This window comes from Rattus norvegicus, chromosome 4 (assembly GCF_036323735.1).
Source record: "Rattus norvegicus strain BN/NHsdMcwi chromosome 4, GRCr8, whole genome shotgun sequence".
NCBI classification, from domain to species: domain Eukaryota; kingdom Metazoa; phylum Chordata; class Mammalia; order Rodentia; family Muridae; genus Rattus; species Rattus norvegicus.
Genome location: NC_086022.1, coordinates 105,468,560 through 105,480,576, shown reverse-complemented (window position 1 = coordinate 105,480,576; position 12,017 = coordinate 105,468,560). Strand labels below are relative to the sequence as shown.

The 12,017-nt window shown below is 42.4% G+C and overlaps 1 protein-coding gene across 26 annotated transcripts in view; it reads right to left on the bottom strand.

Annotated features, from left to right (window-relative positions):
- Window positions 1-3,206: 3,206 nt before the first annotated feature.
- The window catches only part of Immt (inner membrane mitochondrial protein), a 38,714-nt gene continuing 29,903 nt past the window's right edge, over window positions 3,207-12,017 (bottom strand). For 11 of the 26 annotated variants that reach the window (XM_017592625.3, XM_017592626.3, XM_063286046.1 and 8 more), the window contains 6 exons: window positions 11,606-11,829; window positions 9,296-9,427; window positions 8,839-8,889; window positions 7,860-7,989; window positions 5,943-6,552; window positions 3,207-3,342 (listed from right to left, as the gene is read on the bottom strand). In XM_017592625.3, coding sequence (XP_017448114.2) covers window positions 3,237-3,342; window positions 5,943-6,552; window positions 7,860-7,989; window positions 8,839-8,889; window positions 9,296-9,427; window positions 11,606-11,829 — 1,253 coding nt within the window. In that variant the 3' untranslated portion in view covers window positions 3,207-3,236. Of the gene's footprint in view, window positions 3,343-5,610; window positions 6,553-7,859; window positions 7,990-8,838; window positions 8,890-9,295; window positions 9,428-11,605; window positions 11,830-12,017 lie in introns of those variants that run through there. The other 15 variants (XM_039107576.2, XM_039107578.2, XM_008762989.4 and 12 more) reach the window with 2 other exon arrangements.

Genomic DNA, 12,017 nt, shown 5'->3' with positions numbered 1-12,017 from the left:
TCAGCTCTGGGGATCCACCTAACTTTCATACATAAACAGTCGGGGAATCTAAACTGGGGTCCTCCTACCATATTGCAAGTACTTTATTAAGGGAACTATCTCCCTAGTCCCAGACTTTTGTCATCTTCTAACTAGAATACCCAAGAATTATAGGGATGAGTTGTATGGCTTTTGAAATAGATTACCCAAGAATGTTTAGATAGGAGTGGTACAGCTCTTGGCCTTAGCACATGGGTCCTCCATTTCCTCCCTACTGCCACAAAACATTCTCATCTGTGTGGGCACTTTCTTTATATGTAGGTATTAAAAAGATCTAGAGGGCTAGTAATGACAAAAGGACATGAAAAGCCATGATAATATATTGCTGCTTAGCAACTTGGCCTGTTTCTTGAAAATGATATAATGGAAGCCAGTTAACAGATTTGAGGTTTGCAGGGTTTTAAGTTCACAAGTGCTTCTGTCACCAACCCATACCCTCCTCCCAGGTTTTGCATTAAGGAACAGCTTTATCTGCCCTGCCTGCATCCATGGTTAGAGATATGTGTGGTATTTTTTAATCTGTGTTCCTAGCTACACTTACCATCTATTCTCAGGCTAGCGCACAGTCAGTCTTCATAAACCCTTGACACTCTTGCCCTACTCACCTAGAAAACAGGATCTTCTTTTTTTTTCCAGAGCTGGGGACCGAACCCAGGGCCTTGCGCTTCCTAGGCAAGCGCTCTACCACAGAGCTAAATCCCCAACCCCGTAGAAAACAGGATCTTAAGGCACTGGAGTGATACGGGGTTGAGGGGTGGGTGGAATGCCAGTTAATTACCTACAAAGCAATTTTGGTAAAGGACAGAGGGCAAATTTAAGAGAAGCTGGCTGCTAGGAAGGCTATCACTGGCACCTGTGCCTGTGGGTGGCAATGCCTTTGGCATTATGGCACTTCTGGTATGCCTCTTCCAACCCAGGACTTGACTGAACTTTGGTTTGAAGCCAGCTAAAGAAAACCCTTGACATGAATATGTAATGGACTTTCTAATCCACTTGATACATGTAACTTAACCATGAACTAACCTGAGAATGATTAAGGCCTACCTATATAACGTCTGCCATTTGTGTTTGTCTCATCATAGTCTTTCATCTCCAGTATTAATAAGGCGTACATTTTCTGTGCCAAAGTTAACCACCACTCTTCATTTTACTGTCTCAGTTATGCCTTGAGTTTTCTGTCTCAGTTCTATGCTTAGGTTTTATTGCTTCATTGCTTTCCATTCCTTGATCATCAGATTACACAAATTCTTACAGAACTCTTAATGCTGGCCACTTCTCAGTGTATGAGTGTTTGCTGTAGCTCTACACACAGCCCACTGCCTGTGTGCCCACACTACTCTGGCACCACAAATAAATGGTATTTTGCTACTATGGGGCCCCTTACTTTCAGTTTTCTGTTTTTAGACTTATTTAGACATCCCCACTGTACCCCATGCTGGCTGGGAAGGCAATCAACCTGCGGTGAGCACTGTGAATGCCAATATTACAGCTGAGTGACACCATACTTGGATCACGTTTGTATGGGGAAGTTTGCTTGTAATTTGAAACGGGGTTTCTCTGTGTAGAGCGGACTGATCTTGAATTTACAGAGATCTGCCTACCTCTGCTTCCCAAGTGTTGGGATTCAAGGTATGTGCTATCACTTGGCTCAATTCACACATTTAAAAAAAAATGATTTGGGATTAAAATTTTGGTGTTAAAATTCACATCCAATAGAGTCAGAATCAAAGGTTATGTTTTTCTTTAGACATTCTCACTATGTACCCTTGAACTCAAATCCATCTGCCTCTGCCTCCTTCAATCCTGGGACTAAAGGCACAGACTACTACACTTAGCTCTTAGCTTTGAGGTTTGAGAAGCCTTGGAAAATGAGCGGATATCAGCAGTGACTATATCAAAATGCAGCACCCTCTATCAGACTGGGGGCTCTTGTGATGGAACTGATTGGTACAATATGCCTAATCTGCATGAGATCATGTTTGATTCCCCAGCACATTGGGACAGAATCTATCTGACCAAACAGGAACTTGAGAAACCATGGGAAAAAGGATTCTCTTGGAGTGGGGCGGCAAGAATTGTGTATGCCAACCACTGAAGCCCCAAGAGGGTACATGATCCCTTGGAGCTAAAGCTATAGGTAAGCTGGGACCTGTCCTTAGGCTTGCAAGAGCAGCAGGCACTCTGAACTGCTAAGTCCCATAGTATGGACTTTAATAGCTATGTGCCCCTTCAGCTATCAAAACCCCATTGGTCTTAAAATCTTGTGTGGAGCCAAGTGGCAGTGGTACATGCTTTTAATTCCAGCAGAGGCAGAAGCAGGCGTATCTCTGAGTTCAAGGCCAACCTAGTCTACAGTCTACCATGACTGACTGGGTCACAAAGGAACCCTGTCTCAAAAAAACAAAACCAAAAACTTTTCTTTGACCATAGTTGCTATAAAAACCACTCACTACACTCAGCATGAGGTCCAGAGGAAATAGACTCAAGATTGTTCTATCTGGTTTTGTGGTCTTCTGTAACTGCCCTTCCTTCCCTTTTTGTTTTCTTTTGGAAAGTGTTTTTCTTTAAAACCCAAGGGATTAAAACCTTTTAGGGGGAAAGAGTACCAGAATTTCTTAATAAAACAGATTAAGATCCAAACCTATTTCCTAAAACTGATCACATACACAGATTGCTATGTGCACCAAGATAGTGAAAGAAGCGGCACAGCTAGAAACAGATCAGGGTAATGCAGATCCTCTCTGTGTGATACAGTGCTGACTTTATAGGATGGTTGCCTTTAAAGGTGAAGTGTGGTTTTACCAGAGAAAAGGGTATACTGATTTGGTATAGCGTCATGTGTAGGACATAGTTAAAACCTGCCAGACTCAGTAAAGCATATTAAAGAGTACTACACACCTGACCCTGAACCTGGGCTTTTCCAAGGATTCAGAACTCAGCACACTTTAATAGTAATACTCTTGATACCTCATAGTAGCCAAGAGTAAAGGTTATTTACTCCTAAGGACTCCAATCCTGTACTGATGGGATGTACTCTCACAGCAATGTCCCCTCTTCTAGATATTGCTTTATAACCATTCAGAATTCATCAAGCATCACCTTGTCCCTACCTCTTACATGCCTCAAACTGCAAGAAGCCTAGACCACTGAACCCCATGGAGATAAGCTTCCTACCAATCAAGCCTTTTATTTGCCTTTTATATTAATGGAGATGACCTGTTCTTCTGCACTGAGTTGAAGCAAGTTACTTTGAAACTGGTAGGCTTACTCATTTGGGATTTGCAGACTGCTTTTAGCCAGAACCTGTTGAGAGAACAAAGGATGTAAGTTAACTCAGTGTACTATGTTAAAAGATTGCTAAAGATTCTACTACAGTTTAATTACTGACTTGGGAACTCAAAAAAAAAAAAAAAGAAAAAATCATTGGAGTTGCGTTCCAGGACAGCCAGAGCTAAATAGAGAACCCCTTCTGGAGAAAAAAATTGAGGCAAAAGCCAGCATTTTGTTTAAAAGCTTGACATTGCTCATTGGTTTTCATCTGCTGGGTTTGGGTTTTTTTGGGGTTTTTTTGGTTTTTTTTTTCTTGGAAAAAGATCAAGTCTGGTATAAAGGATTTCTGCTTTTCCGATTGCCACCTCCATAGTGCTATGATCAGTCATCCCACCACACCTAGTTTGAACACTCCTTCAACAATCAGGATGAGGCAGTGAGGTGAGTGGACCATGGTAATGGCTTAGCTTCTTGTCTGTCAGTTCCAAGTGGCAGCGGTATACTTTCATTTGCAGTTTAAAGGAGATGCTGCATGAAGCTGATGTGTCCCACCTGATGTCTGGGCACTTTAAACTCTACAGTGTGAGCCTTGCAGCTTCCATTTCCTTGAAATGGAGTAAGAACTTTCCTTTTTCACCTCAGCAGTTACTGAGAACATCTGAACAAACCATGAGCAAGGACAAAGACCAGGCTAAGCAGGAATTTCCTTCCTTTTTCAATAAAATAAAGGTACTCTGTCAAAGCCATTGTCTTATTTACCAGAATCTGAAAGCCAGAGGCCAGCTCAGGCTGTGAAGTGCGCTCAGATCCTGGAGCACATCCCTAGAGACCACAAGCACCCCCTTCTGCAAGTCCCCTCCCTCCACAAGTCTAATAGTCTATGCTTGAAACACTGCCCATCCTGCCTGGTCTACTTGATGAGTTTCAGGCCAGTAAAGTCTCAAAACCCAAGTGTATATATACACACATACAGAAAAAAACAAAACTGGTGTTCATTAATTGATACAGAACTAAAATGAGCCATTGTTTTTGGTGAGCTTAAACAATCATCATTTGTGCTCCCCCTGGGGTGGGGGTGTTGAGACAGAATCCGGGTAGCCTAGTCTACCCTGACTTGATTGTAAGCATGAACCACAATGATGTAGTCACGTATGAAAAAAGCTTTTCAGGGTTCCAAGAGAAACTGGATTTCCTTACAAATCAATTGAAACGGGGTTGGGGATTTAGCTCAGCAGTAGAGCACTTGCCTAGCGAGCGCAAGGCCCTGGGTTCAGTCCCCAGCTCCAAAAAAAAGAAAAGGAAAAAAAAAAACAAATCAATTGAAACAATCTTGATTGAAACAAACTATACTCGGTTTACATGGCAAACACATGTTTTAAGTATTACAACTTCTGAGATTTTATCCTATCCTTAGAGATGGGAGTACTGAGGTAAATACTCCACAAACTTTACAGCCCCAGGTATGTGCCCACCTGCAATCCACATGCAGGTGCTCCAGAGACAGAGCTTGAACAATAGCATCAGCGCGCAGCCCAGGCTGAGTGTACACCAGACCGAAGGGCAAGGCAGACTGGTGCAGAGAGCTGGGCAGTATACCCAACTGAGAAGCTACAAGTGTACAATACAGTACAGAAACTGCTCAACCGCAAAGTCCCCCTTAATCTTATACACAGACACCTCAATAAAATAGTGTAACAACTGGCAAGGCTTTGTAGAGATGGTAGTCTTCAGAGTTTAAGAATTGAGTCAAATTAAGAATTTGTTGATAAATCATTATAACAACTATGACAAACTGGGATTAACTGGTAGCCTGATGAAACAGGAAAAACATTCAATCCCCTCCTTCAGATTCCAGGCTTACCACCTCCCTTACTGAGGGCCCATAGCCCAGGCAGGCACCAGGAAGCAGCACAATGGGAATGGCGAGCAAGGGCTCAAGCCTGAGTGAGGCAGATGCATGTGTGCTGGATTCCAGCACAGCAAACAAGTTCTCCTGTGGGAGTCTAGCAGAACAGTGTGGGGTGCAGACTACTTCCTGTGCTTCTCAATCACTGAGTGATAGATCCCCAACTAAAAACACACTGGCATTTGGCTTCTACATCACTCCTCACTGTGACAGTCAGGAGGAGATCCATTCACCCAAACATTCAAAGCCAAAGCAGCAGGCCTTGGACTTTAGGTTACCCAGCTCACGACCCCCAAACTGAGGCCACAAGTTCCTACCACTGATGCTGCTTCTCAAGGAAGCCTTCTGCTCACACAACGAACTGGAAATGGCAGCTTTGAAAAGGGATAGAGTACTCAGTTTTCATTGTGTAGCTTTATTCAGTTTGCTCCAAGGGCAGAATCAATAGTAGGGATCACAAACATTATTTTGAGTGGCTCACAAGCCTGATCAGTAAAACCTAAAAAACAGGAAGTGTTACACAAGTTGCAAATAAAGTCTCCTGGAGTTCATTGGCATGATAGCAGTGTAAGGACGGTAAATGCAACAGGTGTTAACATCTCACACAGGACTTGGAACCTGCTCACTTCTGGACAATTCTGGGACCCTTGTTGCAAACCCTGCAGATACCAATGCTGATTTTCTTTGATATGAAATATGACATTACACAACTCTTCCTAGGCCTTACTCTTGCTGCACTTGAGTGGTTCCTATTCCTACGGCGCTGGCGTATGTAGTCAGGATCTCCACTATCTGCTTAGTTTCTAAGGTCATTCGGGCCTCCTTCAGCCAGTCCTGTGCCACTCTTCTGGACTCCCCTTTTAGCTGATTGACAAACTTTGCGGCCAGCTCCAGGTCACCATGCTCAATACAATAGGAGGCATATGAGAGCAATTTAAATGTATTTATATCTTCAGGGTAGAGCTCTGCCGGAGGCTTCAGTTGCTTAGGCGGGAACAAAAGTAGGGACTGTAAGTAGGAAAGGAAGTATTGGTACAGGCTATTTTTGGTTTCATCAATCATCGCTACCCTTCCAGCTAGTTTTTGAACAGCATAGAAACGGGCTCTTAGGGTCTCTTCACTGTATACCCCCCGGGTCAGGGACTCTGGAGGAATGGCTGCAGTTAAAGCCTGGGTAAATTCATTATCAGAACAGCTGACTCTGATGGCCTCAACTGCACTCCCCAGTGGGATGGTAGGCATTTCTGCAGATGAGGTCTTCATGCTGTACTTTAATGCCTCCACTGAAAGCCAGAGCTGGTGGGCTTTTCTGGCTTCTTCTTCAGCAACTGCATGACCTACAATAAATAAAATAATAAAATGAAATAAAGTAAAGAAAGATACGTTTTTATCTTCCTCAAACACAACAGGACGACCTTTAATACTCTACATCCAACAAATCCTGTTACCTTGGCCAGAGCCTGCCTTTCACAAGGTAATAAGAGATGGCACTGTTTGATGAGGATCTGATTCTACTAACACTAAAGAAACTAGGAGGTTTCAAGTACACACCACAGCAATTCCCTGTGAGATCCAGGAGAGTGCACGGCCAAAGAGGATGCAGACGTCACTCACATTTGCAAAGTTTCCTTTTTGTTTGGCAAGAGGGTCTCACTATGTAGCCTGGGCTACATAGACCAGGCTATGCCTATCTCTGCCTCCAGAGTGCTAGGATTAAAGGCTATGGCACTACACAACACTTTCTAATTCATACATTTTTATATTTAGTGTTTGGAGGCAGGGCATTCAAATGATATGTTTGCTCTATGCAGCCATGGTGATCCTGGAACTCATTCTGTAGACCAGGCGGACCTCAAATTCAAGAGATCTGCCTGCTTCTGCCTCCTGAGTGCTAGGATTAAAGACATGTGATCCCACTGCCAAGTTGTAGGCCCAGAATTTTAAGGCTATCAGAAATTTGTCAAGGAAAAAAAATCCACAAAGATTTCAAATAAAACTTAATGAACTAGGAGTTAGAGAGAGGACTCAGTGATTAAGAGTACTGGTTGCTCCTCCCAATGATCCAGGTTTGGTCCCTAGTCCCCGAACGGTAATTCACAACTGTGACTCTAGTCCCAGGAGATTCAACACCGTCTTCTGGCCTCCTTGGATTGATATGTCGTGTACTTATATACAAGCAGGCAAATTATTTAAAACATTTTAACAAAAAGCGTAATTTAAACTAGACTCTGACATTCGATAAATATTGTGCTTACTTTTATTATATGACATATAAAAAAACCCTTATTTTATTGATATGCTTGTTGGAAAATGTGTCACTTTTCATTGTGGCATACACAGGTCTTACCATAACTACCATCACTACAGTATACACCCCTCCAGATAACCTTTCAGTACATGAGAGAAAATGCCTTGAAAACGGTGATCTTATATCATTTCTAAGTTATTACAATTTAAATTTTGGATCTTCTTTTTTCCAGTTTCTTCTCAGAACTCTATACTTAAAACTTGTCCAGACTGGGACCAACTCTCCAAGAACTGAGTATCATCATATAGTAGAGTAGCCATATGCCCCTATTATTAACAAGAAATTATCCTGAGAAACTGTACAGGGTCAGACCATAATATATGAAAGGGAGCTTACTCTGAACAGCCTGCTCAATTCCTCTCAACCTTGCATAGGCAGTATTTATGTCCAGAGTAAAGTTGTCCATTTGTTCTTGACTGCGACGATGAAACTCTAATTCTTGCTCAGACAATTTCTCAGACAGGTCCTGAAATAAAACATAGTATACAGAAATCTAATGTTACCACCATGCTTGCCACCTAACTAGATACTAGTCTTCCAAAAAACTATTAACTTTGAAGTAAAAAAGGAGTCTTTAATATCTCAAATTATAGCCAGGTGTGGTGACACATCTTTAAGTCACTAGCACTCAGGAGGCAGAGGCAGGTGAATTCCAAGTCAGTCTGTTCTACAGCAAGTTCCAGGCCAGCCGGGGCTACATAGGGAGTACCAATCTAATACAAATAAAAATTTCAAAAGAGCTGCTTGTAAGAAGCTGGAGAGCTGGCTCTGTGGTTAAGAACACTTGTTCTTGCATAGGACCCAGGTTCAATTCCTCAGAATGCAGCTTAAAAGCTTCCTAACTCCAGTTCCAGGGGATCCAGTGCCCTCTTCTGCCCTCCTCAAACACCAGGCACTCAGTAACTCATTGACATACATGGAAGCAAAAATACTCATATACATAAAGTAACTCTTAAACCAAAACAGCTGCAATGTTTCTGTAAGGTTCCAACTTTCACCGACTCATGTTAGTTTTCCAAGAAAGAGCTTCATTCACTGAATAGGTCTGGCTTTCTTGGAACTTACCATGTAGACTAGGACCTCAAACTCAAGAGATCCACCTGTCTCTGCCTCTCAAATGCTGAAATTAAAGGTGTGTATTACCATGCCTGGCTCTGACTCATGTTCCTTAAGTTTCTGAGTTTTTTTTTTTTTTTTTTTTTTGATAGGATACAGAAAAGCTTTTAAGTTAAGCTTTTAGACTGCCATCTTTAAAATGAAATTTGGGGTGGCTACAGATAGCTCAGTAGCTAAAAGCATTTCCTAGAGCACTCACAAATTGACTGCAGTTCCAGGGATCAGCCTCTTCTTCTAGTCTCTGAAGGCACTAGGTAAGCACATAATATACATCCACACATGCAGTAAGCATTTATATACAGAAAATAAAAATCTTTTAAAAATGAGACATTTTTGTATTGCAACCCAAACATTTTATTACAGCTATATATCTGATCATGAACACAAGCATGCCTGATGTAAAAAGAATTGGTTCTGTAATTTATAGCTAACAAAAAGCCTATTCCACCAAGACTAGGTAACACTGGCAATCTCCTTACTCTTATCTTCAGAGAAAGGCTAAGGGTGTGGTGCAGCTGTACAGAACAGGCGTAGCATGTGAGGCCCTGGGCCCTGAGCTCAGTTCCTACCCACAAGTCGAGACAAGAAAGGAGAGCTCTTAATGATGCAAGTGGGAAAGGGGAGGAAGGAGCTGAAGCCTCACCATAGGTCCTCACCTGTTCAAATTCAAACTTCAGTTCCTGTTCTTGCACCTTGAGGACATCTCGCAAATGATCAGTGTGGGCAGCTGCCTGTCGTCGAAGTTGGGTCCGCATTTCATTCTCCATGGCATCTCTGACTTCCTCTACCTGTGAAACAAAACATCCTGTGAAACAGTGATGGGTAGCTCCCAGATTTTCCTATGTACATTTAGGGACAGGGAAAGACTAGTTAGTAAGAGAACGGTAGCAGCAGTTGTAACGTAGAGTCCACTAACGTGCCAGGTGTGTGTGCACAACTGTCTAATTTTGAACAAGAGCCACAAAGCTGAACATTGGAAAGTGGCTGAAACGGTGACACAGCTGCACAGCAGTGGGACTTCACACATGGGTCTCTCAGGCCTCAAACCTCTGCTTCCATCATGCTGCCACTGCCCAACATAGAAACAAACACCATTATTTGCTGAATCACACATTCCACAGGAAGTAACTTATTCCAGAACTCAGAGGAAAGAACTCTAGTTCTAAGCTGGGTACAAACCTAGTTCAGCCATAACTGCTCACGTTCATGTCTCTACCTTTTCTATGGTGACAATGCCAACTTTGAGAAATCAATGTAAAATTAGTACCCAAAAGGTACACTTGAACACAGTTCTTAGAAACCAGCAGCTTATTTTCACAGGAAATGAGGTTTAACATGGGCCAAGCAAAACAAGTTAGGGAATGCTCCATCCTGCTTCACTTAGCAATTAACCATGGGCTGGTTATACTAGACACCAACACAAATGATCTTGAACATGAAACTCCTATTTTCTCAGATTTAGTACAATGAGCCAATGAATCCAGTTAGGCAGTATGTATTTAAGCCCAGCCCTGTGCCCGACAGAACCTATTGTCTGCTTGGATACATGACTGCTCAGACAATGCACACACAGATACTTGAGATTGGGATGCTGGTTTCTGAGGGTGACTGTGAGCAGGATGCCCACTCTAAAGTCTTAACTCCCACTCAACCTCCTCCACCCACTTTCACTGAAAACAGCAATAAGACAGAAACTGTGCTGCTTGAAGCTGAAAGGATAGGAGGGACTTGGCTGAGACACTGGCAATCAAATGTAGAACTAAGGTTTAAGGAGAAGAGAAAGAATGATGGGAGCACACAGCACAAACATCCCAAGGAAAAAGACAAAGACACCACCCAGAGAAGGCCACCAAACCAAAACCCAAACAAGATTCAAGAAAATGAATGTACTTACAGAAGGCACAGATACCATTAAGATTCTTTGGGGGTGTTTAAGATTTTTTTTGGGGGGCTGGGGATTTAGCTCAGTGGTAGAGCGCTTACCTAGGCAGTGCAAAGCCCTGGGTTCGGTCCCCAGCTCCGAAAAAAAGAACCAAAAAAAAAAAAAAAAAAAAAAAAAAAAAGAATTTTTTTGGACCTCATGGGAGAAGGCAACAAAGGAGATCCTATTATCCAATAAATACTCTTCCCTCTCAAAAAAAAAAAAAAAAAGAGAATTTTTTTTTGGGCTTATTCTGTAAACCCAGAACTCAGGAAAGGGGAGCACTATAGCCGTGAATTCCTATCAGCCACGGCTAAGTAACAAGATCCCATTTTTAAATAAAAAATGTAGAGGAGGCTGCTGTGAATTCTAAGCCAGCCTGGTTACACAGCAAGAACCTGAAAAACTATTAGGATAGTATCTTGGACTAAGGTAGGAAAACAGACATACTGTGGATGTGAACTGAGTGTAAGAGCTGATGAGAAGATGGAGTAAAGAGTTCTAAGTGGGGCTGGAGAAATGGCTCAGCGGTTAAGAGCACTGACTGCTCTTCCAGAGGTCCTGAGTTCAATTCCCAGCAACCACATGGTGGCTCACAACCATCTGTAAAGAGATCCGATGCCCTCTTCTGATGTATCTGAAGACAGCTACAGTATACTTATATATAATAAATGGATAAATCTTTAAAAAAGAAAAAAAAAAGGTTCTAAGTGAGTCCCTGCGTGCATGTCTCATACATAACATAGCCAAGCAAAGGAGAATGGAGTTATTTCTTCCCCTTTGAATAATCACACCTCCAACCTCCAGAGGTCCTGAGTTCAATACCCAGCAACCACATGGTGGCTTGTGACTTATACTGAGATCTGGTGCCCTCTTCTGGTCTGCAGGTATATAAGCAGAGAGAACACTGTATACATAATAAATAAATCTTTAAGAAAGAAAGAAAAACATAACACCAGTCTAATGATGGCTTGGCATCAATTAGCAGGCGGTGATGGAACAAACCAGGTTAACTTCAAATGCAGGTTAGTCTCTTCTCCACTACCTTTCTGTCTTGCTCAGCCTGAATTTCACTTCTATGGTGCTCCAACGCTTTTGCCACCGCAGAGTCAAAGGCTCGCTTTTCTTCTAGCTTTTGCCTTTCCAGGGCTAGCTCGATGTGCTGCTTCTCTGTGGCTTTCTGTTGCGCTAGCTCTCTGTTGAGCTGATCAATGCGACGGTGGGCATGAGCAATGAGCGCGTTCAGGTCGTCAGTGGAGAGTGTGCCAGCTAAACAGGTAACATCAGGTTAGTGATGTCACTGAAACTATCAGGCGAACACAAAATTCAAATCCTCCAGTTAAGGTAGACATTAACTTAACAACTACTATCCAGCAACTAGAGCACTATCAAGTCTATGGAAATAAATAACAGGTGGATCCTATTATTATTCATAACAGCAGGTGTGAGGCAGCACA